This window comes from Struthio camelus, chromosome 1, assembly GCF_040807025.1.
Source record: "Struthio camelus isolate bStrCam1 chromosome 1, bStrCam1.hap1, whole genome shotgun sequence".
In the NCBI taxonomy this organism is placed as follows: domain Eukaryota; kingdom Metazoa; phylum Chordata; class Aves; order Struthioniformes; family Struthionidae; genus Struthio; species Struthio camelus.
The window spans coordinates 68,020,584-68,048,126 of record NC_090942.1 but is presented as its reverse complement, the minus strand read 5'-3'; the positions used below and the strand labels follow the sequence as shown (position 1 = coordinate 68,048,126).

Here is a 27,543-nt window from a genome sequence, read left to right as displayed (position 1 = left end):
TATTAAGATCCCTGGGATTAATCATGTTGCTGACCTTCACCTTGCTCCTTGCTTTTTTTCTTTTTCCAATATATATTTTCATCATATCGGGTTTCTAAATAGCAGAGAAAAATTGCATTTTTGCTACATCTTCATTTATGTCCAGTTCAATTTTTCTCATCTTAAGCTACTAAATGAAAGTAGCCACTTGGTAACTTGATTTGAAATCTAGTAACCTTGAAGTTCCCAAGTGTCCAAGCTCCTTTATGCCAGATACTGCACAAAACACAGCACAAGCAAGCTCTGTCCCAGAGAATTTACAATCTTAAATGACCGTACAACTCCTGATAATATCATAAAATTCCATCAAATCCTTGAAACCAAAAAGTTCAACTAGTGCAGAGAATAAATCAATACATCATTTACAGAAGAAAGCTGAAAAGACATTGTATAAAGCATTCCATAAAACCTTAAAAATAAGCATCTTAAGGCCCACAAAGGCTACATCTTCAAAGTGATATTACTGATTGCGGTCGTGTTTATAAACAAGTTTCTAAATATCGTGAAAAAAATCCTAAAAAAAAGCAACCCTAAGCACATAGCCTTTTAGCTGCTTCATTAAGTCACTCCCGCCCCTCTCCTGTGCTCAGAAGTTAAAGAGCGAACCCAAAGCGGGCGAGAACGTGAAGCCCACTGGTGCGGCGCGCCGGTGTCAGGCACCACATGCGAGCAAGGCTCTGCCTGCAAGAGGAAATCAAAGACGACATTTTGGCTAACTGTCTGGGTCAAAAGGCCTAAAACACGGGACCTAAAGTTTCTATGGCTGAAGTCCCTTCCCATCTTTCAAACAGCATCAAGACAACAAGTACAATGCAAGAGAAAGGCCTCGGGGTCTGCAGGTAATTATGGTGCAGCGCTTCATCGTCCCATACCGTATGCAAGATTGCTAGTTTTTTGTTTTTGTTTTTTTAAAAAAAGCAAAGCAACCTCAAGTCTCTTAGTACCTAAGTGAAAGAGACCAAGAGGTGTCCGAGGAGCAAACGTTTATACCTTCTCTGAGGAATACATTACTGACATAAGCGTCTTTGCACCTCACCAGAAGTTCTCAAAATATACAGACTTTAGCAAGTCATCGCATTTTTCAAAAATAATAGCTAATGCCTGATGAGATCAACTGAGGGGGAAAAAATTACATTTTGATAATCTTGGCAAGTAGAAATGTAGCAGAAAAAACTACCCCCTCAAAGAGCTCACGTAAGAGGGTAGTGGAAGTAAAAATAACTTTAGCTATCTGTCTCCAGATATCTTCTATTTATTGCAAATTTTAATTGCTTACATATCACATAACAGAATGCTAATAACACATTGGCAATTCGATTTTATATGATCTTTAGCATTTAACTCTGTTTCAATTGATGTCTCATATTCTGATTTCTAGGCCAAGGTTTGATTCCTTTCTTGCAGTTACTGAAAGATTTAAGAATTGCTGCCGGCTCGCTTTGAGGGAACATGTCTCCCCGGAGGTGAAGGCAGAATACAGCCCACAGAATAGTTACAAGTAATGCACCATTGTTAGAGCATCTTCAGCTAATTCCAGCCCTGTACTCCGTTTGGGAAAGTACGCAGATCATTCCCCAGATTATTAATCAAGACTACTTGAACATTTTTGGCATACAAAAGTGAAGATTATTAGCTGTTTATGGGGGGGGGGGGGGGGAAAGAGCTGGGTGAGGCCTGTGCCTCCTGCCGGCACATCGAATCACGCCAGGAAGCCTAGAGAAGCTCTAACAGCAGACAAGTAGGATTAAGCAGCTAAATCTTTTTAAGCCTTTTCTTTTCTGGGCCATATAGAATTTTCCTGCAATAATGTTTAAATATTACAACAACCCTTCCCTCCCCCCGCCTCAGCAGGGATTAGGTTTTAAATTATTCTTCCTCTCCCTTCAGTCGCTCCGAATGACCCTGAGAGGGGGTTTATTGTTAGCCTTAAATACGGGGAGCGATGCCCTTCCCACCGGCCCCTCTCGGTTTCCGGCGTCCCATTTGGGTGCCTGACACTGGAGCCCTTTCCCAGCCCCGCCACTAGCCTGCTCCTTACGGGGAAACGTCACACCTCTGCCCCCGCGCTGTTAAAGAGGAGGGAAAGCTATGCCGGCCCAGGCAGGTCTGGGCTTGCCTTGAGTCCTTATTCTCGGGCTCTCCAAATAAACCTCCTGGCTGCCCACCCCTCTCGCGCGGGATGCTGCAGAGCCGTGCCGGGGGATGGAGCCGGCTGCCCTACTGCGGCCACGGAGGACCAGCCACCGCTGCCTAGTACGGAGCAGCGGAGGGACGTGCTGCCCCCAGCCCAGAGGTTTGCTAGTGAAGACTGTAAGGCGGACAGTGAATTCGGTGTAATTTAATGCCAAATTAAACTCCACAAGCATAGCAGTAGGTTTGCAGAGGGTGGAGGAATAACGTTCTCTTGTGAAAGATGACACTTTTCCTGCATTGCTTAACTTGCGTAACAAAACTGGTGAGAAAGGCAGCTTCAAAGCTGGGCTGTCACAAGTCAATCCAGGGAGACAGCAGACTCATACCAAGGACTGGACAGGCTGTACTACATATATACACACATACATACACACACTCTCCTCTCCCCCCCCATCCCTCTTTAAAGCTCCAGAGTGCAAGGAAGAAATGAGGTCTAACCAAACCAGACGTGGGTGTAAAGGGCAGGATATACACTGCAGTACTCGCCACATGCCGCTAGAGAACAAGAACTGAAGAGACGTGCATTTGGAAGACAACTTCGGTCACAGACTGATTTAACCACTGTTGCCATCACCATGAAAATCATGTGAAAAATCATAAAGCTATTGATAACAAAGACAGAGGAGGAAGGCGACAAACACTTGTCTACAGGACAGAACCTAGGCCTCCTCACACAGGTCGTCTCCTGAGGCAAGCTGCTGTTTAGCTCTGCAAACATGACGACACACCTTTTACCTGTATACTTCCCTCAGAGCAGATTGCCTAAGAGAGCGTGATTTTTTCCAGCCAACAGCGCTGTGCTACAAGTTGTTGGCCAACAGTCGCCAGATTGGGTTTTTGTACTCACAAACTAGCCGTACAGATGCGCCGTACCTCCACAAGAAAACCCCTAACGCGCCCACGCAGCTGCACGCTTTAAATACACAAACCACGCTCCTAATCTGCAGTTTGTGCACAGTTCGTGCAGGACTCTGCAAGGAGTCCAAGGTCAAATCCATGTCGGATAGAACAAATTCAAAGGAAGGTCAGATCCAAGACCAACACTGGCTGGTCACTGCCAGGCTGCCAGGCTAGGGCTCTGCACTAGGTATCTGTTGTGCACACGATATGCTGGGATAAGGAAGATGAAGTTGGAAACAGAGAATAATACGCCTTGCTCTTCTTTGTTGTAGGGCTGAACAGGAAAGCTTTCAAAACTGCTGATAGGGTGGTTAAAAAAAAATGAGTAAAACCTCTTGCAGGGAGCCGCTTTGCACTGACAGGCCAGCTTGTCAACTCACATGGAAAGGAGTGACCTGAAAGGGTAGCACCCGCAGCCATCATCCTCTGCAAGGAACAGCAATAGCAGTCTGCCAGTGGCACCCCTTAGCCCTGGGGAACCGCTGTCCCCAGCGGCATTTAGATCACGCACTCCCTTGCGATGGTGACGCTGTTACGTGCTCCTGAGCAGCGCGAGAGGCATAATAAATGAAATACAGGGGCATGGTAAGGACTCAATATACATTTTTTTCCCTGTAAACTGTAATTCTACATAGATTTTTTTAAAATGATTTATTAACTTGAAAGGATTAAAATACTCTTGTACCACCATGCACCGGAGTTAAGCAAAGGATCAGTATCTAAAAGACTCACCTCAGATTCCAGGCTACCTAAGCTCACAGTTCCTACTTCAGGAACTGTCTTTAAGGGCATATTGTCAAGGTCAGTCAATTTTTATTCTTGAAAATGAATGCATTTGAACAGAAACAGTTAATATTTTCATTGCACCTGTCAATGGTTTTCCATACCAGGTTAAATTAACGTATAGTAATCCCTTTTTTCAGATTTTCACAATCAAACAAAAGGTGAGCCCTTACTACTTGCAAAATTTAAATAAGATCAGTGTTTTGTGAGGATGGCTCATTGCTGACTCATTGCCGACTCATTCAGATGCAATGCAGAGATGCTCTTCGATGCTATGAGCAAGTACAGTTGCTTAGCTTAATAATAATAAAAAAAAGTTTATTAGAGACAGCCAGCCTAAAAACAGTACCCAACAAGGGGGGTTTTGGAAAAAACCACATGTAACATGAAGCAGTCAATGTGAGACACATGGATCACTTTCCAGTGGTATTCAGCAAAAGGATACCACTTTGCATTACATACATCAAAGATCACATTTTCTTTAAAAAAGATTAGCCACGTTAATGTTAGTGAATAAGAAAGCAGTAGCTCTATCTAAAACTTAGGAGAACCAGAGCAGTGGTTATATAAACCCTGGGCAGTTCACATTTTGGGGCAGGGGGACGGTGGCCACAGGCTGGCACCTACACAACTGTGGAGCCATGCCATGAACTGCGCCACAAATCAGTTTTGTAGATTCCCAAAAGCATGATTTTACAAATACTTGTACTGACACTGCGGTGAGGTCGGCAAAACACAGCACAGGAACAAACGCTTGGAGAAAGCAGCAAACTTTTCCTGAAACGGGCTTTATTGGTAAGCCACAACTACAGGTGGCTTAGCTAAACCCTGAGGTTAGAAGGCCACGTATGGAGTGATCTGTGCTCAAAGACTTGGTCCGCGCTCTCGTTTGAGGATGACTGCAGGAAAGGCAGGGCACAGGACTGGCAAAAGCACAAAATTCATAGGGGCCAGAACACAAGCGAAAGGACTCGGAAAGGAGAAGTGGCCAGGGTGGAAAGAGGAAATGCTTCAGTCAGGAAACGAAGCAAGGAGGAAAATGAGGAGTAGACAGAGAAGGTGGAGAACAAAGAGCAAAAAATAGAGCTAAATACAGAGAAAAGGAGAGAGAAAAAAAAAAAGATAATTTAAGCCACCTAGTAAATGCGTAATAAAGCAAAACCTTCCCTCAAAAAATAGAAGAGGTCAATGAAAGAAATGTCAGTTTGGTTGTTCTCTGTAGGCATTCACTAGAAATTGCCAAAATGCTAATGTATTCCCATGCTTGATGCGCAATCAATGTTTTCCTCTGCAGTATTTAATCTCATTTATCAAGCTTCTTAGTGCAAATTAAGTTACAAGGTAATCAATTAGATTCAAAACACAGCTTGTTTAGTTGTTTTAATTTTGCACTGTAAGCATATTCACCGTAATTTAACAATTAGCTAATCAAAAACCATGAAGTGCTCACGTAGCTCTGCTTTTTGTCATTCAGATTCCTTCCCTGAACCATTGCAAATGTATCAGTTCAGAGAGTCCCCGTTAGGGTTTTAAAAGCCCGCCGGGAAAGGCACGCAGGGACGGGAGGGAGGAACACGGGGAAGCCACGCTGCGGTGCTGGTATTTGAAAAAGGAAAGTGGGACTCAGGAAACCACTGACCTACGCCAGACTGACAGACAAAACGCCAAAGCAACTTGCAGCTGGACTTACGTGGAAGCCACTGTTTTATGAGCTTATAAGCAGCTAGACGGGCCATGTTTGGACCTGGAGGAATCTGCAGCTGCAGCTTGCAGATTCAGAAGCTTTTCCCCAGCAGGTAGTAGAGAACAGTATCGTCCTTGGGCCCCTGATACGGGGACGTATCAAAGGAAGCGAGTGCAGAGCGCGTCCTACAAGTGAGGCATTGCTGCCTGATATGAGAGAACATGGGGAGCTTTTAACGGCTACCAGCTGGGCAGGGTTGCTCTTTTCTCTCATTGGACTGAAAAGAGCAGTTAAAACATTGTTCACTGGAGCGACAGTCCTAGAAATCATAGCCATAGCTGCTGGGTGTTGCATTCAGCCTGCAGGCTCTTCCCATCACTTGATAACTGGTCACCCCAGGTACCCTTTCAACGGCAATAAGGCATCCACATGCAAAAAGTCCAAACTCCATGCAAGCTCAGTGGCTATTACGCTGCCCGAGAGCGTCACAGTTACCCCCTGCAACATCTCCGTAACCATTTTTGGATCTTGCTTTAAACTTTGAGGAGAAATGTTCTGGGGTGGGAACTGGCCATCTGGTATTTAATATTAAGATATCTATAGCTAAACAAGCACATGTCCATGCGTAGACAAGACTTCAAGATAATTTAAAATCATGCATTCCCATATTCCAAGTTTGTCTTGTAACCAAGAGCTGCTAAAATAACTATAGACGTATTTGGATAGTTATTATCTTTTGCTTAAGTTTAGGTCTGCATATTCTGTACATAAAGTCTTTCCATGCTCTGGCAGTTTTGATCAAAAAGATGATTAGGGAAACTGCATATCTGGGAGCCTATTCTTCAGTTCTATGGGGTTTTTTGGTTTTGGGTTGGTTGGTTGGTTTTGATTTGCTTTTCTCTCTCCCCCCCTTTATTTTTCCTCCAGTAAAGTTAAGTTTAAAGTTAGTTTCATTAAAGTTTTCACTAGCTGAATATGTCGACATTTCCTGACCACCACAGGGGAGGAGGTAAAGAAAAGCTCAAATAACACCAAGCATGCACCTGCAGCCTGAATGAGTCGGCCGAAATAGGAGCAAATTTTAAAAAGCTGCACTCCTGACCCGCAAGCGACCAAGCAGATGAGCAAAAGCAGCAAGAACTGTACTGCTCACTAAGGCAGGACAAACCCAGGTCTACCCCTTGTCCCGGCCCTGAAAGGGCGTCTCGGGCTGGGAGGAGGCAGCAGAGCAACAGGAGCAAGGCGCAGCCACACACAGCTGTGGGCTGACAGGTGAAACACGTTATCACCTGCACAACAGACCTTCAGTGTTTTAGCAGTTACACATGGTAATGTGATTGGCACGTGTTTCCAGCTGCATTTAGATTGAAGTGATCTAGCCTGACTGCCAAGCCTTCCCTTGTCTCTGTCCCCGCTTCCTGCGCCCTTCAAGTGAGGACCAGATACCTTCTCCTACAAACTGGATTTCTGCCTATTACAGTCCTCTAGGCCACACTGTTTCCCAAAATCACGGACTAGGCTTAAAACTAAACGCAACTAAAAAGTTTGTTCTTCGCGTTACATTCCTGACCTAGATATTAAAGTTATACATATTACAGCCGAGTAACTGTGGGAGAAGTACCTCCAGGGTTCTGCCTGGATACAGGAAGGGAACAGCTGAATAACGTTAGGAGCTCTAGACACATATTTGTTAGTTTATTTCTCCAGAAATAGAAGCAGTAAAAATCTGATCGTTGTCCAGCAAGGACAGGTTTTCATTAAAATAGCTTCGAAGTGGTTTATTTGCTACTGTGCAACCACCAGAACAAAAGTTGACTGGAGCAGGGGAATAATTCTTTTTCCTCCTGAAACATTCAGGACAAAATTTGCTTTATAAACCGAAGTTTGCAAAAATAATTCTGATCAACATATTAAACTATATTAATAACCTTTCAGTTAACCTCACGAACGTACACAACAGCTATATCTGAAGTGCCTGGGAAGGCAGCTGAGATGTTCTGCTCTTTCTCTCGTCCCCATACGCAAAGGCCCAAACCTGCCTGCAAGCGTAACATACAGCCGAGAGGCATATACTGAGAAATTCAAATTAATGGAAGGCGGTAGCTCAACTGATTTTGTGGTCAAAAGAACTACGCTATATTTGCAGAGAGCATGAAAAGGCTATCTACTTTATAACGTGGGTGTAAATTCAGCAGAATTACATGTCTTAAATGAGAGAGAAAGAGACTCTTCTCAGCTGCTCACATAAAATGCCAGGAAGCAGAAAGATGTAAACAGATGGTCTTGAGATTTTCCAATTGCAAACCTTTTTGGCAATATACAACTGGAGGGATTCCAGACATTTGTCACATTGACATCACTTGGTGGTAAGTAATGGGATTTTTGGTTTTTACAAATTGAAACATGCTGCAACCTGAAGACCACAATCAGCTATCTAAACCAAAATTAGCACTCTAGGAGCTAAAGCCACATTTTAGAATAGTTCGTAATCTAAAGGAAGCAGCTCAAAGGCACAAAGACGCCTATATTACATATAATGTTTATTCATAGATCCACTAAGATTTTGTAACATAGCCAGAAATGTAAGTAACTTTGAGTAAGCGGGCATGCCCATACTGTTAATAGTACTGCAAAACCGAAGCTCACCATGAGGAAAAGGGGCAGACTGCTGAACCCAACCTCCCTGAAGTTGAAGAAATCTTCAGTCTCTCAAGGGATCATTACCTGTAAACTTTCAGTTTGAGTCTGACTTTGCAGGACGACTGCAAACAAAGGAACTCTGAAATATGCATTCCTCCTTTTATTTTTTGTGGGTATCAACTCAAAAACTAACTGCAATCCTTTAAAAATTAGGTATCCTTAAGCACTACATGTTATCATTTCCAAGTCTTATGCATAATAGGTTCTTCAAATGGGACTTGCTAGCATTGGGCCTGAGAAGATGTATAAATAGGATTGTGTGGGCCTTCAGAGCACCTCCTCAAGGAGCTCCAAGCAGCATGAGTGCAGGCTCTTTTCTGAAACGAGACCTAGCTTTCAAAACGTAGACAACTGTGGCTTTTGGAGCTCTGAGGTTTATCTGCACTCCACCTAGACGTGCCACCGATGCTGGAAGCTGGGGCCCGAGGTAGTGATTTAACGAAGTAACCATTGACAACAAATCTCCCATTTTTTTGAGGGGGAAAAAAATCTCTTACCTGGCTTGGAGGGGAAGAGGGAGGTGACTTTCAGTACTTACTTTCTAATGTATATTAGTTGCTACAGATTCTCATTTTGGATTAGGTAAGTAGTAATGTAATGATATGCTTGATTTCACAGGTAGAGGTACCCCTACCATCACACCAAAATACACTAAGGACCTTATCAGATTCAAAAGGGTGACCCAAATACAAAACCACGTACTTTACCCCATCTTATTGGGTTATTCTTCTAGGTTACTCTGAAAGAGCATTCTAAAAATCTTTGGGCCACGAAATAACAGTTAAAAAAACAGAAAGGAACAGAGTGAACATTAATTTCATTCTACTTGGTGATTGCTTCAGCATCAGGATTTCCTTCAAAATCTGGATTTTTGCTTGGGTTTCCAAATTATTCTATTCAGTGGTTAATAAGGAAGAAATTCATTTTAAATTTGTTATGGCAATGACAAAACTTAAAATATGTATGAGAAGACACAGTACTTACCACTAAAATGAACAGAATATATTTCTGAGGAATCTTCTCAAAACCAGAGCTAACAGCTTCTAGCATCACCCAAACTATGGCTACAACTTCAAAGTTGCAGCTCTTACAAAGCAGAAATGGAAAGAGTTGCTGTTTAATTAGATCGGTCAGAAAACATTAAAATTAGGATTGCCGTTCATTGATGTAGCTCTTTCATAATAAGAACTTACTCTCAAGTCCAGAAAATAAAAACTGTGCTTACTTGTTATTGGTAGGTCCCGTTGCCAAGACATCTGATTGCAACTTTGGGAAAAACCCTTGTTCATATTTCCCTTGACCAATCTTCATATCAAGTAAATGCGGGTGGATGGCCGTGTGATCAATCTTCATCAGCCGCTGCTCAATGGATTGGGCTGTAAGTTATATTCACAGGTGAGCAACCACATTAGTGAGCTACCTGAAGACATGTGCTACAACAACAAAAGCAGTCATGCTCTTGATCCCTAAAAGCTAAGTAGTTAAATATTCATTTTAGTCCCTGAAATCCGTCACTTACAAAAGTAAGGAAACATCTGCATTGTTATTTCATTTTTAGTTTCTTTGCTGAATGCAATTAGTATTGGGACAAACAAGTTAGCAGTTAAACAAGCAACTATTCAAGGGAGCTTATTGGTGACAAGATGCATTGCTGAAGGACAACCCTTAAAAAAAAATTTTTTTTTTTGGACAAAATGGATACAAATATTTTTTAAAAGATCTGTGCATTCTTTTCCTGCAATTGGATGGTTGGCTTTAAGGCTCTTTCTGCAAAATTGAGACTTCTTAGGCCGGTTGCGACACGAGCAGCTCTCCGCAAGGGCTGGGCACCTCCCTTTGCCTGAGATAACGTTTCACGGACAAACACATGGGGAGCGAAACCCACATTCTGCAAACACCTCGCCACTATGAGATCCTCCTCCTGCAACTGGATACGCTATTACTGGACAACTCATTCTGAAGGGAAATCCTTCTTCGATAGGCTTTGAAAAGTCACAGGTAACTGTAGTAAGGCCTGAAGGGCAGGAGGGGTACCGAAGGTGAACAGAAGCTGGGAAGCCCTGAGGGCTACGACAGGAACAGAGAGGGTCCCCTGGAAAGCTCTGCTCCACTGAGATTAATGGAGTTCAGTCATTTACTTCAGCGATGTGAGGATTTCATCTCAAATCTCTAACAGACTGAAAAGAAATCTGTCAGCCTCTTAACACCGATGCAGATACACCGCAAGCAACAGGGGAAAGGAGGGGTATGGTGGAATCGGCATTTAATTAACAACTTGATTATTCCACTTTTTATAGCCCATCCATTAACACACAGGCCCATTCTTTCAACCTATCACGGATAGTGAATAAATATGCAAAATGTGGAAGTGAAATCCATTTTCCATTTGTTAAGAACAACTTAGAGCCCATGACCTACTTTATAAAACCATGATGGGAAAGAAACTGTCAAAAATCTACATATATTATCATAAGAAACGCAGAGGGTTTGCATTGTTTTCTTTTGGAGGAAGCTAAAAAGGCCTGGGTAGCGTCGGGAGGGAAGGTTTGAAAGGTTCCAAAAAGAGCAGGTTAAACAAACAAGTGCTGGACTGGTGCTCGGTTTTTGTATGTGTGACTGGTAAACGCGAAGGAAAGGCGGTATTACTATCAGTTTGCTGCTTCTCACGATACAGAATATGAGGTTCCGGTGCCACAATATCTACTGAAAGTAGGCGCTGAATAGACAGTCGACCTGGAAATTAAAATTGTTTTTAACAGGAAAAATTAGCCAGATATAAGATTTCTTTTGTGTTTCTGCCACATTTGTAGTAAGTAAAGTGCTCTGAAAGAATAAAATAAAATCCAAAATAAATGTGTTTGCCTCAATTCATTAATACATTACCCAAATTTAAGAGTATAATCCCACTGAGTAAAATTACTCGGAAACAAAGTAAATACTTTCACAATAAAAACTGTGGTATCATTTGAAAACGTGCCCTGTGACTATACTGAAAAAATTGAAATCTTCAGTACACAGCATATAGTGCATCAACACTGAATTTCTATTGCTGGAACTACTAAAGATCACATGCAGGATTACGTCTCTGGCATCCCCCACCGCTCTGGCCAAATGGTGCAGGTCAAAAAAACGTTCTTTTTATAGGAAGGAAAAAGCAAGGTCAGTGAACCAGACGCAGGGACTCGGCCCCTCTAGGCAGTGCTGGCCCAACAACTAAAGGGAAGGAAAGCTCTCATTGCAGTAGTAACGTGAGTTGTGTGAAATGAGAAAGAGCAAGTCTCAGTATGCAACTCCATGGTTTGGTTTGTTTTTATTAAAGGCATCAGCCTAAGAGAGTTCAAATGAAAGAGCAAAAGGCTCCCTCTAATTTTAGCATTTAAAAGAATACTGAGGATTTCACCTAGGGAAAATAAGGACACTGCTAAGTACTTATCAGGTAACCCTAGGACTTCCTCGCTGGCTGCAACTCTTGGACTTCCTCGCTGGCTGCAACTCTCAGATGAGTGAGAAACTGTATTTCTTTGTGGCTGACATTGTACTTTTGAATAATTCATTAGCCTGGCTGAACATACCTGCTTCTTTTAAAGTGCTGCATTTCTGATAGTTGGATGTTCGCAGTGCAGGAGCCCTTACATTATATAGCCTTATTTTCTCAATTCGGGAGTCAAAAACTCGCAGAAAAGGGTCCTTCTCTTCCCACTGAGAGATTATCTTATTATCTATGAAGGTTGCAAACATCTGTGTTTCAATGAAGTGTGAGAGGAATGGGAGGTAAGGCTCAGGTTGGTCCGAAAGGAAGGAAGCCTGAAATATAGAAGAGTTAATTAGTGCCACGTTCCCTCTTCACTTCAACACAAAAAGCCTTCCTATGGGAGAAAACAGATGCAGCTGCTAACGCCAAGGCTTTGACAAGGCTTCCCCACCACAAAAACACCTCTCGTGAGGACAGCAGGAGCCAGCTACAAAGGCATTTGCCTCACGGGCCATCTCTTCAGTCACGGTGGTGAGAAACAAGCAGTCAGGGGAGGGCTTTGTGACAACTATAGTAAAGGGAATATGGATATATGGAAGTAGTTCATGTACTGCGAGCATTTCCAGAGAAGTATAGCAGCTACTACGTGCAGGAAGGCGACCGCGTGGGACCTGTGGCAGACCACCACCACTTGTGTCTTCTTGGGACCTCTGGTCTGCTGATCCTTGGTTGCAACTGGATCACCTATTAAGATGTCAGAGTATACAATGCTCTTTAGCTACTGCTCTTTTCTAAGAAGGGCAGTTAATCACGAAATTCCAAATAAAAATTGAGCGGTGTGCCTAAATCTAACTGAGCTTCGAAAACCCTAACCTTAGAAGCCCACCTTATTGTAGAAGTGCTAGGAGAGACTGCATAGACAACTCCCTGTTTTTGAACACTACACTGTTCAACACCTGAATACAATCAAAGAAAAAGCCACAGCAGTGTTTGATCACAGCATTTGATCAAAAACTGACAGAAATCGATATTTAGCCTGTTCCTTCCTTAATGCTTATCCCTTGAACATGCTCCTTAGAGCAGGACTTGTATCTAAAAGAGTTGATGGTTAGGAGCACTATCTAGTTCGAAAAGTCACTGAGAAAAAATAATTGTGCAAGCTTCCGAACATTTCTCATTCCTTTTGCTGGTCTACAGACCACTTATTTCCCCACTTCTAATCTCAGCTTGCTTATCACTCTTCTGTACACACTACAATGGAGTCATAACAGTAGTCTTCTCACGTAACGATGTGGTAGCCTTCTTTGGAGTAATGTTACCTATTAACAAAATCCTAAACTCTACCATGAGATTAGGAAACAAGAAACATGAAAAACAGCTGGATTCATTTTTTGTCTTATGTGTGAATCTCTCCTGTCCGTGAAGAAAGAAAAAAGTCCCTTTCTATTGCCACCCCTCCACCTAATCCGCAGGTAAAACCCCGTCAGCGGCTCAGCTTTGCATCTACTCAGTTAGTGCTGGTCAGCACAGCTCTGACAATTTCAGTGGGTCCGTACCAGCTTACTTTGGCAGAAGATCTGGCCCTGTATAATCAGAATGGACAAATCTGTCTGCGAGGTATATGAGGAATAGAAGATTAAAGAGTACCTAGGCAATACAGACATGATATAGTTATTCCCTCCCCAACCCAGCTCAAAAACCCTTTGAGATGGAGGGAAAAAAGTAAGTAAATAAAAAGCGTAGCTATTTTTACTTTGTCAAAGTTTTGCATTTGTTCCCTGTTTGTCAGCCACGATTCCATATCGGGTGCAGCTTGAATGACAAAAGCCTCGTAGTCTGCAAACATTTGTGTGAAGCGGTTGGCGAAAACCTCACGAAGCTGTACGTTCAGTCTGTAGTCCCTCAGCTCCACCTCCTCACACTGCAGCTTCACATCCCTTTCTTTTTCCACAAGGGGAGCTGTGATGGTCATTTTTTCCACCGTCACCCCTGTTCTCTTGGCTAGAGCTTGCAGGCGAGCGATTGTTTCATTGCCTTTTAGCAACTCGTACATGCTGATGGCATTGCTGGGGATGTTCCCGTTTTTTTTGTCATTCACCAAGTCATTGAGAACCAGATTCTTGAGCTTGGTGGCACTTTCACTGCAGTGCAGGTTACCTTCCGGGGGGATCCCAAACTGGAGGAGAACCTCGGAGATTTCCTGGATGAATTCCAGTTTGTTGGGGAACTGGGGGAATTCTTCCGGCAGTTCTATGAAATGGTTATCAATATCCACAAAGCACAAGTTTGCCTGAAATACAAAGAACATTTTTTCAAAATGGACACTCAGCACTGAATTAGTTCCTCTGCTAAGTAAGCCATACTTTGCCAGGATGTTTCCAGGCACCAGCATCATAGCACACATTGGCAAGAGACTGTTAAGCTGTGTCGTCCAGCGCATGACGTTTTAGACTTTGGTAAAGCTGGGGGCCAACTGAACGGCAATAATTTAAAAACAAAATAAAACAAAACCCCAACCCTCTCCCAATCACCAATCAATCAGCCTCTTTCCACCATTCTCCCAAGACTTTCAGATCCTACACTTCATGCTACAAAGACTGGATATCCCCTCCTGGAACAGCCACAGATGCACCTGTAAGAAGGATGTGCAGCACCACTTCTCAGCCCACGCAAACACTAGCTGTGTGAATCACTGCATCTCAAGGCTGTTTACTTTAGCAGGATCCAACTCAGCTGCAAGAAACCTCTGGTAGCTACCAAGGAACAAGAAGGTCACTGAGGAAAATGATGCTGCTGGAAGCAAAGCTTCAGAAAAGAGTCCCATGCAAATCATTCGGGATCGCGTCTGAGTACAGTTTGTCCATAGGAAGCCAAATCTGATTTTCTTCTCTCTATCCTGCTTCCAAGGAAGCTACTCTTGGAAATTCCTCTCCCTGAGATTTAAACAGAGCGCTCGTAGAGAGCTTTTCTACACATATAGATGGATCTCGGTCGTAACAGTAAACCCAAGTGGAGGCATGAATCTAGTAGAGAAGATACTTTTACTAGGAAAGCATTCACGGAGAGAGGAAAGAACCTTGCATACATATTAATCACATTGCAATTGCACCCTCAGGAATAATAGCAGAATGAAAAACAGTAACTGATCTTCTGAACTGCAGCTTACATCTGAAATTCACTGGCTGAGTGCACTATGCTGAATAAAATCCTAAAACCAGGTCAGATTCCCAAGGTGCCAGGCTCTGAAGGGCTTTACTTTGGCATAAAGCTGCCAAGCAGGAGATGCAGCTACCCACAGGGCAGCAGAAGCAGGTCTTTGCTGGGCTGACTTTGCCATTGCTCTGATTCCCGGACTTCTACTGCGCTTCGCTTCTAACAGAACGCTGCAGAAAGCTTCAGATTATGTGAACAGAAAGGACAATTCCTCCTTTTCTGTAAAGGTTAACTTTCAGTGGGGCAACACAGTCCCACAACAAATGTGGTTATAATCATTTGGATATTTCAGGGACATGTTTGACATTAATCACATTTCACACAGATACTTTATAGGGTATTAGGATTCATTTGGCAAAGTAAAAGTGCCCCTTCAGCTCACTTTTCCATAATAAATTTGAAGCACACAAATAAAATCATTTCTTCATACAAAACAATTTGCTTTACTTAACATATATTAAAGAGTTGTGGTATGCATTGGTACAGTTGTTTAGCTCAGGGATCGTCTTCTTATCTATCAATATTTCATTTCAAAGGCTTTTTAATTTCAGCTCTGCACATCATTTACAAAATTTGAAAAATGAGATTTGGATTCAGAAAACCCTCAGGAAATTAGTCTCACTTCTCTCTTCAAAAACATCTGATGATTAAAGTTAATGCAAAGAGATTAGTAACCTTAAGACAGCATGATGGCCAGTTGTTAGAATTTTTATCTCTAACATACAAATGGTTTATATTTAGACCAAGAGCTTGAAAAGCTAGCCCTTGGCCTGAACAATAAATTAATGCTAAAGTGAACAGTCCTTCATCACTGCTTGTGTGTTACAGGATTTTCTATTTTTTATTGTCTATAGGAATTTGATATTCTAGATCTTCCCTCTTCAATACCCCTTCTTGCCCTCTCCCACAGTTATCGGAACTGTAGTTTTCATAAATGCTGGGCTGATACTATTTTACCCATTTGTTAAATATTCTAACAGTTTCTTCTTCCAGTATTACTCTTCCCTCACTGGGGATATTTAATTTGTTATTCCAGCAAAAACCCATCACATTAAAATTTTAATTTAAGGAAAATGACAGCTTAATCTGCTAACTAAAAGCATATGACTAATAACTTAAAAAAAAAAAACACTGTAATTATGTAACATTAACATGGTTTTACTGAAAGCATAGCTAGATACCAATTTCATTTCCAAGCCAGTACAAATTTCACATGATCGGGCCATTGTATCTAAGAGGTAAGACCTGATTTGCTCTGTTACATGCCACCTAGGCTAAGGATCAGTCTCCTTTGCCTAATGCCTAAAATAGATCTCTACTAAAAAACAAGTTATCTTTGCCCCCTGTGTTTCTCTCTCCACTTCCACGTATAAATTCGCCGAGGAACAGTCTCCTCCACTTGGCTCCTCACCGCCAATTTCTGGTAGGAGCACCTATTCTCAAGCCTTTGAAGAAGTTTTGGCACGGAGCCTGACTCAGCAGTGCTACAGTTGCTAGACATTACAGCTATAAAGACAGTTGTTCTTGAGGTTCCCATCAATTTTAACAGGAAACCCATGTTAAATAAAATATGTGCCATGCTCAAGAACGGGCTCTAAAGCAATGTCACCACCTTGAACATAGAGCACGCTAGCAATACACCAAAAACATTGCAGTATGGAGTTTAATTGGTGATTTCAGTCTTTAGCGGCTAGGTTAAAATAGGAAGTAGTTTTAATCATCTTGGCCAACTCTGGAGTAGAATAATCTCCATTTCACATTCTACCACCAGTGATCTCAACACCTAGATTAGGAGGAGTTGTTCTTTTTCCCCGCTCTGGGGAAAAAGAGGTAGATAGGGCAATGTGAAGGGAAGTTTCATTTCCCATCGCATAGGAGAAGACAAGATCTGCAGTCCAAAAAACCACCATTGGAGTGAGTCAATACTTCGAAAGTATGCATGCTTCAGGGTGGTGCACAGTCACAGTATGAATGAAACTCGAGCTTGTTTGACCAGGCTGCTGATCTAGTAATAGACCCAGACGCAGTCAGGAGTGCATGGGTTCATGCACAGGTATGGACGAACAGGACAGGGCACCTTCTTGCTGGTAAGGTGGAGACAGGGACTAATTCATACCATTCAGCAAGTACACCTGAAGTCCAGCTTTCCTAAAGACCATCCCCAAATGAAATAATCTTTAGTCCTCTGCCGATAGGACTGACATTGACAAGGAGTAACACAATATGTAAGTGTGTGATGGAAAGAAAGTAGAGAAACTTTAATGACACAAGAGGAAGCATTTAGAAGTCAATGTAATTAGCAGCCCTCACTAAATCCAGAAACACATCCAGAAACACTGCAGGGACGTCTCCCCCTCCCTCACTCCCGATGGGAAACACTGTGGTCTAGAGCTCTGCAAACAGATTTATCGGTGCCAGGGAAGCTTCACAACACAGGACATTGCACTTTCCAGTAGGGATTCACATAAATTTTAGTAACATGGGTACTTCAGGGCAGGAAGAGCAAAGGCTGAGCACCACAGGCAGGACCTACCTCCTGGGGAAGCTCCAGCTTGGAGCGGTCGGTTCCCTCCTTGGACTGCAGGCCCATCAGGTAGGGCACGGGAGCATCCAGAAAGTGCAGGAGAGAGGCGGGAAGGATGGGGACGTACACGTGCTGCCACTGAAACGGGAACAGGAGCGTGGTGATCCCTTCTGCTACCGTCATTAGTCGCTGGTAATCTAAACGGAGAGGGAAAGATGTTGAGGGATCTTTCTGGGTTTCGCATTGGAGATCTGGTTGACAAGGACATCAGGGACAAAACAAGTCAGAAAGCATGTTTATATGGCAAGATTTCTTTTGAAAATAAGATAGTACTATCAACATTTAGAAGTCTAAATCATTTAGTTCACCAAAACTCACTACCCTTAGGAAGAAACTGCTGAACATAAATATTCATAACTTATCTAGATCTGTTCTGTCATTAAATTCATTTATTAAAAGGATACCAAAAGTTCTCTCTACAATACAGGATAATAATAATTTGATTCTATAAAAAGCATATATTTTTACAAGGGAAAAGGAGGAGAAAGGAATAAACTTTCTCCCTTGATCCTAACCGTCTACCTGTACTCCACTTGCTACTACGTCTAAGGCTGAGTATTATTTCTCCAGAAGAGACATTTTGCTTGCCTACTAGAAGTTTCTAGTCCCTAAGCACCTTTAAGTAAAACCAAAAAAACTAACAAAAATTCAGTTTTCATAAAAATATTCTGTACAGCTAGCAAGTCTATATCACAATTTCTTCCCAAATTTGTATTTAGTTCATCTATTTATTGCTTTATACTCCTTCCGGTTCAGGTAAATGCATTGTGCATTTTCTTTTAAATCAAAATTTAATTAGGTTCAGCTGAGCCAGAATATTTTAGAATTGAATAAGAGTTTCTCAAATTCTCAATATAAGTTCTCAAATAAGTATTTCTCAAATATTCATCTGGCATGATGTAACACCGCTGCCTATTTTTTAGTACACCTGAGGCAATCTATATTTAAGAACATAGTAAAAATCACACATTGCTATTAAAGAGATGGTCATCCTTATGGCAAATCTCAGCCTGCAGACAATCCATCGGCAAACAGGTAGCGACCACTGGGTCTTGTAAGCTGTTAATGAATGTGAAACCCGATAATTGCTTCTGCATCATATTATAAGCAGCCTCTGTATCAAGAACAACCTCTCCACAATTTCTAAGGACGCAAAAGTACTTAAAACATAATTCCTTAGGAATCTTGACTTATCATGAAGCAGCAGCATGCCTCATTTAATGGCAGTGGCTAGAGACAGGAAAACTGAAATGCAAATATTTTTAACTTACTTTGAAATTGTGCAAGGTATATTACACACACAAGAGCTGAAGTCAGTTCTGATTCTCATTCTGGGCTTAGTTACTTGTTCTTTACTATTCACTCAGAGTTATTCTGTTCCCCTTCAGTGCACAGGTACTTAATCAGTAATTTGCTAGAGTGACAGACGGGACGTTTCCACTTTGGCTATACACAAAAATAGAAATTCTCAGCAACGATGGACAAATCTCAAGAGCTTTGGCTTGAGCACACAAAAAGTTTTCACAGTCACAAAGGCCAGACTCAGATCCCTGCTAATACCTGGGTCATTTCCCACCTCTTTCAGTCCCTCCTCACTGATCCATGAAATTAAAGATATATATAAAAACATGCTGGTTTCGAGTCCTGCAGGAAGCTTTTTCTCTAGTCCACAGACTGCTTTCATATCGACAGGAACTCAGTCTGGCTCTTCCCCTTTCCTGAACCAGGCAGCCTGATACTCTGGCAGACATCAGTGACAGCGAAAGTGCTGTCATTTGAGACTGCACTACTTTCAGGAGGTCACTGGGAAGACGCACTTGAATAAATATGCAAATTAAAACAACAAGTTGCATAACCCTTTCTCCTTCCTGCTAGCACCTCTCTGCAGAAAACTAGCCTTGATCTACGGAGGTCAGCTAGCAGGGCAAAAACATTTTTCATCTTGTCTTACTAATAGCTAGTCTTTTGATCTTAAAAACGTTTTTCATACATACAACCTAGTCTCAAAGTTACACCTCAAAACCATTCCTAGCTACTAATTTTATACCAAAGATCAGCTATTTATGAATCCCTCCCCATGAAATGATATATAACGATACACATGCATTGGTCCATCTTGTTGAGGAGCATTTATACAAAATCAGTGTTCAACACCTGCTAGTGAAGCTTAGGGGTCTCGGGAATTATGATATTATGTAAACATTCCATAATTCCGTGAGTTCTAGAGGTTAAAAAAATCAAATATAGAAAGTACGTGTTAGTATGTACACGACAAGATTTCAAAGCCTATTCTGATCTCATGGTCATGTGAAATGACAGATCTTTGCATAAAGATCGCAAATGTCTTTTTGATAAGGGCATTCAATACTGCAAATGCGGGCTCACTTTTTTTTGTGCTATTGGTAAGATTTAACACATTCATTAATACAAGTTTTGTAATCCATTTACTGGGAAGAAAATCATTTTAAACAACACCAAAAAAAAGGTATAACCATATTATTAGGCTATTTGTTACCATTTAGGAATGCTTATTAGTGATGAGCAGAGACAAAAATCAATCATGCCCTTCTCTTCTTTTGGTGAAGGGAAGGAAGTCTCCACATTCCCCTAAAAAAGTAAAACCTGGAAATGTTTTTCTTCGATATTTCTTTAACAAAGTAAGAAATTCTAGTTACTTTGTGTTTATTTTCAAGCCTGTACGAGGTTAGACATCTCCTCTTCTTAAATTTCCCTGTAAGGAACAAAGTCCTTTTTAACAGATTCTTGTATCCATCAGCATTTGAGGGAGGCTTACATAGTTACTGAGGACAACCTGGAAACAGCAGATCAATCCATTTCCCCAAACCAGAGAGAAATAAATGGAAGGAGGAAAGGAATGAAAGTGGAAGCAAAATTCAATGTATGCATAGACAGAATGTGGTTGTGTCAAGGGGGAGAAAATTTCCAGATCCTATCCCATCATCATTATTAGCATTCAGTGATATTCTCCAACTATAAGTCAAGCTTTGCCTGTTATATTTTATGAATGACAGCCTAGGAGGGAAAACCAGTCTCATCTTACTCCAACCTTTAGAGCTAGAGTAGTTGGTTAGACAGTAGTCACCAGTTTAGGAAGTGTGTTTTGAGAAAGGCTGTTTTGTTGAGCAGAGCTTGCACACAACAGTCCCCTTTCTCACCTGCCTATCTGACATTAAGCTATATCTGGAAAAGGTATGAAAAGTAAGAATAGTCTCTGGGTGTTATCCATGAGAAGTCACAAACTCACAATGACAAAAGGCTCAAAACAAGGCAGTTTCCTCAGACCTGTGAAGTAAATGCCTTCCTCTTCCCAGGGTTCACCCACCTCATGCCATGCATGCAACACAGAGAAAGATCCCGTGATGCCACCAAGGCTGCTCTGGCTCTGGAAATCTGACTCTAAAAGCACGAACAGATTGACAGCCCACAGTGAGCAGCAGCTGCCACCACCAGAGCAGACAGCTGTGCAAAATCACCCCTAGGTGCAGACACAGGCAAAACTTATGTCCTGGCATACAGAGGAGACCTATGCCCGTGGCAGTGCCTACTCTCCTCCTTGCCATGCAGCCTGGGGCAGTGGAGGAAGGACCCAGGAGACCTGCTGACTTACTGAACGTCCCAGACACCGGCCGTGTTGCTCTGCAGTGTGCAGATGGGCTTCTTGCTTTAAATTTTTCTTACCCTGGATCTGCCTTTCCAGCCGATTGCTTCTCCTCTCTCATTTCCATTGCTGTACTCCTCTCTCCCTTCAGTTTGCGCTTATCCCCACTCCCAGAGCAATGCTAGCGTATACCACCGTATTTATTTCGCTTGGCTGCTTCCCTCACCTGCCTTCTTGGGATATGTTTCTCAGGGTAGGCAACACCAGCAAGCACAGAGCCGCCAGAAAGTTCTTCACGTTCAAAGTTAAATCTCTAATCTATACACAGGGCATTTTCCAAGAAAAATTGTTCAAGGCAGATAATCCAGGGGCAAAGTAGCCCCTACAGCTCCTATTGCAACTGCTGCCTCCTGACACCTTAGCTGGACTTGGCACTGGTCTCTCTTTCACACTTAACCTTCGCTCTGGAGCAGCGGAGTTGAACTGAAGCGCTCTGGACCCATCCCTGGCTCTGGCAGCGTCTGCTAGGTGCCTCCAGGCACGTCCTTGTGTCTCACTGCTCCGTGCCGGCAAGGCGGTGGCAGGGCTGACCCGCTCCACGCGTGCTGGCAGATCTGCTGTACGGGAGCCACGTTTCAGCCACCCTTTACAAAGTTCCAGAAATAGTCACATGGCTCACAAAACGCAGCATAACGCCCAAAATACAAAAACTTGAAGATTCCTACAGAATTATGAATGACTATTTTGTGCTGGAGATGGAAACAGTTTAACATTTGAACATCAACTCACTATAAATGTTTTTCTGAAAGAGGACAATATTTGGCAAATATTTGGTCCTGGTGTTGATTCTTTATAATACAGTAAAAGGATAATAACGAATCAGCATGATATTACAAGTGATACTGTGCATACAGAAATGTCTCTGTCCCAGAGACGGTCCAAACACATAAGACAAAGACAATAAACAAACAAAAAAAATCCCTATCCTTTTCATTTTACAGTTTGGACATAGAACCTCTGAGACGTTAAATAGTTCACAAAGCTCAAAGGAAAAATTGCTTTTCCTGTTATACAAAGTAGTCTGATCTCTCCAAATCCTTCCCACGCTGCAGCAAAGAGAAATCAAGATCCTTTGAGAAGGGAAAGACGACATCAATGTTACCTCTGCTCAGGAGAGCCGAGACCTGCCTCGTTCAGGTGCTACCCCCAAAACAGGTTCAAATCTACAGTCATAGTCAAGCAGAAGGGAGTTTCACCTGGGACCTTCTCAGCAAATGCCCAACCACACGATTTTTGAGTAAACTGCATGTGTAGGAAAGAGCACACACACACACTCATTCAAACCAGAAACCACATTCTTGCTGTAATCAGTACACTGTTATTCCACTTTCAATACATCAGGCTTTCTGATGAAAGATCAATTTGGCAGTTTTCAGACCATCTGTTCCAGTAACTTACCAAGGGTAATGTAGAAAGCCTACAGCAGGGCTGGAGTCTGAACCTGAATCTTTTAAATCCAGTACGATGCTTTAAAAGTAGGCCATGCTTCCTCTTTTCCTTTTAAAGCACTGCTTTATATGCAATTTGCAAGTACTTGGAAGTACTTGAAAAGATGGGTTTACCCGGACACCATTTCATTTTCTCCACTGCTTTTTGGACATGCATGAAGCATAACAAAAACTTTGTAAAACCACGTGTTCAAAGATGCCTCCTGGAAGAGGATACTTAGAACATATTCATAGAGTGTACCTGATCAAAAGGAACAAAACTCTAAATAATAGTTTAAAACAAAAACATTAAACAAAAAAAGTCAATGGACCTTAATAAATAAGGGAAGACTGTTCAAAGGGAAACACCTCAATCAGCAATAAAACATTCTTGTGACTAAAAGCCTTACCTTATGCTACATTTTGAGTCAACAAAACAGTACAACAACAACACAAAAAAGTCTTATCAACAAGTGCTGCTGGACAGCTACTTTCTTTAACAAGATATGAATTCATTGAGCTAGGTATATGGGGAAAATTGGAAAACAAAAATTAATATTTTGCTTTGTACTCTAAGCATGAGTCAAAAAGGATGCACAACAACCCCAGCCCTGTCTAGTGGCTTGGTACCTGCTAATGTGTAATGGTTATACATTGCACATCAAAAAGGAAATCTGAAATTTACTTCCAAGACAAAAATTGTTTATGAAAGCCAAGTTTTTAAAATCAGATTTCAACAGATCTATGGGAGCAAGGCATATATCTCTTACAGACTCCAAAGAGCCCGGGAAACTTCCAAGTTGTTTTTGCTTTAGATCCTGGCAGCTGTGATGACTGACAAGTCCGACCAGGTGATTTTCACCTGCTGGTATGGAAATGTTCAAGAAAACACACATTTGCCTCAGGAAACACTTATTCTCCATAGAAGTCACCTCGCACATGTACTGCCTTTGGGGAACTGTAACAGACCAGTGCGAGGGAGCTGTAACCAGCTCACTGCCGTGGGTAAACACCATGCCGCAGCTCATTGCCTCCTGCCTCAGGGGGGAGAGTGGATTTACCAGCCAGGGATACGACACATAAATTACTAGATAAAAGCAGAGCAGCAACTTATGCAAATCTGAAAATATGTAATTTTTTTTAAGCTAACGGCATGATCAAGACAAGTGTGCATCTAATTGCCCGGACTAGGAATTAGCCTCTCAAACTGTGGGTCAGCTCTGCCCTAAGGGAAAACGTTCGGGGGCCAACATTTGCTGAGGCCAATTCTCGCCATTTTCCCCCTCTTTGACAAATGCTTAATGGAAAAAAATCACTTCCACTTCTGTAAATTTCCATTTATACGATTTATCTGTGTCACAGCCTGCCATCAGCGGTTCAGCATAAATTAATTTATTGACTAAGAGCCACCCTAAGAACTAATTCACAGTTAGCTCCCATTACTGACATGGTTAAGCCTCTGAGAGCAGGCTGAAAGCCTGAGACAAGCTCACAAGGAAGCAGTGGGACAAGATCTGGGGCATGAAGATGTGCTCTGACAGCTCAGGTAGCCTCTCGATCTCCCCCCGCCGGCGGATGGGGCTGGCAGAGCCCCCCCTCCCGGCAGCGGTGGCTGTCACTCTGCGCGGAGCAGGATGACGGGAAGGGCACAGCCTCCGTCCTTACTGTAAAGGATGCACCAAGTTAGCTACTGTTCCTACCATTATTCCAGGCATAAAAGGAAAAGAAAAACAAGCCCCACATCACCGGACATCCTTCCCGAAATAAACGCAATGCTATTGGGCAATGACTTTGTTCAAGATCGCTTTTGATGACCATAGCACTTACTTGGCATTTGCCACATCTGGAATGCAAAGGCCTAGCGTACCTTTTTCCTGCTCTCAAAAGGTAAAGATGTTTTTATAACCGAAAAATTATAGGATACAATTAAAAAAAAAAATGAAGAGGTGATGGAGTGCGTGTTTGCGTGTGTGGAGTTATAAAAGTGGTTGCCAATCTTCCTCTATACTTCCTTATTGATACAAACAGGAGTGATGCTGTAATACAGAGCTATGTTATTTGTTTCTCCTTGTTTCCAGCTGCTGTAAAAACTTGATTTTCCAGGCCACATTGACTCTTCTAACAAAATAAAGAATATTTAAATGAAAAATAGCTTTGCTTTTTCATTTAAGTTGAAAATATTCAAAAGGATATTTGATTCTTCAGTTATTCTATCCAATTACTTGTCTCCTTTCCAAGAGAACAAGCACTGCAGTCTCCTATGACTGTGGCACCACTGAGGCTTTAAACACTGCTCTCTAACACAGTTACAGACGCTTTGTCCCCACACAACTTGTCTAGTCTTAGTTCCGTAATAGGTTCCAATGCATTTTTGTAAATACAAGTTTAGAGTGCAGCTATTTAAACAATGAGCAGTAAAGAATAAAGATGTTCTACACAACTGTTTGGTGTAAAAATGCTTTAACAGGCACAGCATGCATTTATTTTGTTAAAAAAAAAATATATATATATATCCCCCTAAAAGACCCTGCAAAAATAAGATTCTTCAGCTACCAACCTTTTCTAGGCCACAACTATATATGCATAGTCATTTGTATTATAATCCCTAAGATTAAAAAGAACGCAAAGAACATTTCAATCTTTGAGGAGCAATTACTCAAGCCCTTTGAAAAATAGCTTGGGAAATGCTCAAAATTTTAATGAGTAGAAACAGCCTAAGCTATAAGAAGTTTATCTTTGTCTCACCCACATGTACTCTCTCATGTTTAAATCCCTAGAAAGGCAGACATACAAAACGGATTGACAAGGTTTCCACAGAGCCCACAATTTAATTCATCTTCTTCCAGCAGACATCTCGCACCAGTAGCTTTTTTGCTACTGATCCTTGGGCAATTGCAGCAGCTATCACACAATGTTATTAACTTGGAAACTGTTGGAAGTCTGGACATTTGCAGCATTACTGCCTCTCTACAGTCACATGGGAAATCTAAAATAAAAAGCTCTTGAAAAAGTATTAATTTCTAGAGACTGAATAAACTATAACAAAACCACAACAGCAGGTCTGATTCATAAAGGAAAGTCTGTAAGTCACAAGCTTACACAATGTGTTAGATGTGTGCTACACAGCGTGCCTTGTTCAGTGCTAACAAGTATGACTCTCTACACCAGCTTTTGCTGTTTTATTGAGAGTCTTGTGATCCTTATGTCCTTCCTCTGAAAAGCGTAAGACTACATCATAATCCAAGCTTTAATTTTTACAAGATGGAGTTTGAAAGGCTGCAGTCCAAACGCACCCTGAAGAAGTGTGGGGGAGGAGGGAAGGAGGGGAGGGAGGACCAGTCATTCCTTCCCCTTGATTTTTAGGAGCCCAATGTTAAAATTTGGCATGGCTTAAACTTAAAAGTATTCACAGGAAGCTGTAACCTGAAGTCAAAGGAATTCTGCTTCGGATATGGCTTCCTGGATCACCTCTGCAGGCCAACGTCAACGCTTATGGCAGCCTATTGCACCTACCCAACAAAAATCATTTTGACCAACTCCCTGAAACTCCACGTGTTGTCTCCAATAAAAGTAAAGACGCGGGTTTTGAGTCTTGTCATTTAATGAGCCAGCACGGGTCTTTGCTAGTTATCAAGCTATCCTCTCCTTACTTCCCGAGCTTCACCCTAATACTGCCACAGCACAGTTTCCCGTTCCCAAGCAACCCAGCTGTTTCACATCTTTGCACTGAAATTCTTTGGTCATAGCCCCTTTTGCACTAGAAGGACACAATTACCCACACCAGCAGTTTCCAAATTGTGGTTTGCAAAGCCACAGTAAGAGCTCTATAGCACCAGACCACTTTAAGGTTTCAGTTGCAAGCTTGAGACAAATTGAGGATTAAGGTAGTTGCTTGCAGTCCAAAAAAGTTTGGGAATCAAGCAGCTTGAGAAAAACCAAGCTCATCCTTCTTTTGCGTTAATCTCTCCACCCTCCTGCTCGACTGCCACAGCTGCAAAGCGAAATCACAGTTCGCTCCAATCCCTTTATTTGCCCCAGCGATGGGATACGGTTCACCCATAAAACACTGCAAACACAGCAACTAATTACAGAAACTGGCTGTAGCAGCCATGACTGAAATAGTTACCGATTGGTCCCATCCTGCTGCAGACAGGTGCCAGGCACCCTCATATCGTGCCGGGCACAAGTCCAGGGTGCTCTGGGTAGAGTCAACGCACACCCTCACCTCCTCGTGCAGTTGAATGCCTTTGTACAGGCTGCTGGAAACGTCATGCCTCAGCTACATGGTTAAAAATAAACTTTGTCATCAGCTGCTCCTAATTGACTAGGGAAAAGCCACTCCAGAAAAGTCAGTCCCATCTCAGTGTAACCTTCCTCCCAGCCCTTTGCCGCAGTCATCGCCAACCCTGTTAGCAACCAGGTGCACCCCTGCTCGACTGCCATCCCTGCCGCCGGCTGCCTGCTAGTCGTGCTTTCCTACAAAGCTAGGAGTAAAAGCTGGTTGGCCAGTTGATACACGTCTGCAGTTTTCATATTCCTCCTGCTCTTTCCTGGACCGAAAACTTAATCTGTCTTTAATGGACAGATGGTCAGAGAGAAAACTGAAGGCTCTCAGCAGCCAGCCAGCAGGGTCATTGGATAGTCAGGGTTGCATAATAATTTATATTTATATTTTCATTCGACTTTCCAAAAAAACGCTATCAAAAAACCAAAAGTTATTGGCAAGCTTGAATGAAAAGCTTCTTTCCAAATGGGCTAGGAGAACCATGAAAAAGGTCATTATTTTCCCCCCACATATGTTATTAGCAGCTCTCTGAAGTCATTCAGGGAATGAAGTAGGTTTTGGTACAGCGCTCTTATTTCTCGAGT

General features: G+C 42.2%; 1 protein-coding gene across 2 annotated transcripts in view; it reads right to left on the bottom strand.

The window, feature by feature from the left end:
• DENND5B (DENN domain containing 5B) overlaps positions 1 to 27,543 on the bottom strand; it is a 120,897-nt gene that overhangs the window by 25,311 nt on the left and 68,043 nt on the right. For both annotated transcript variants that reach the window (XM_068946134.1, XM_068946141.1), the window contains 4 exons: positions 17,518 to 17,705; positions 13,525 to 14,061; positions 11,872 to 12,103; positions 9,525 to 9,675 (listed from right to left, as the gene is read on the bottom strand). In XM_068946134.1, coding sequence (XP_068802235.1) covers positions 9,525 to 9,675; positions 11,872 to 12,103; positions 13,525 to 14,061; positions 17,518 to 17,705 — 1,108 coding nt within the window. The remainder of the gene's footprint in view (positions 1 to 9,524; positions 9,676 to 11,871; positions 12,104 to 13,524; positions 14,062 to 17,517; positions 17,706 to 27,543) is intronic.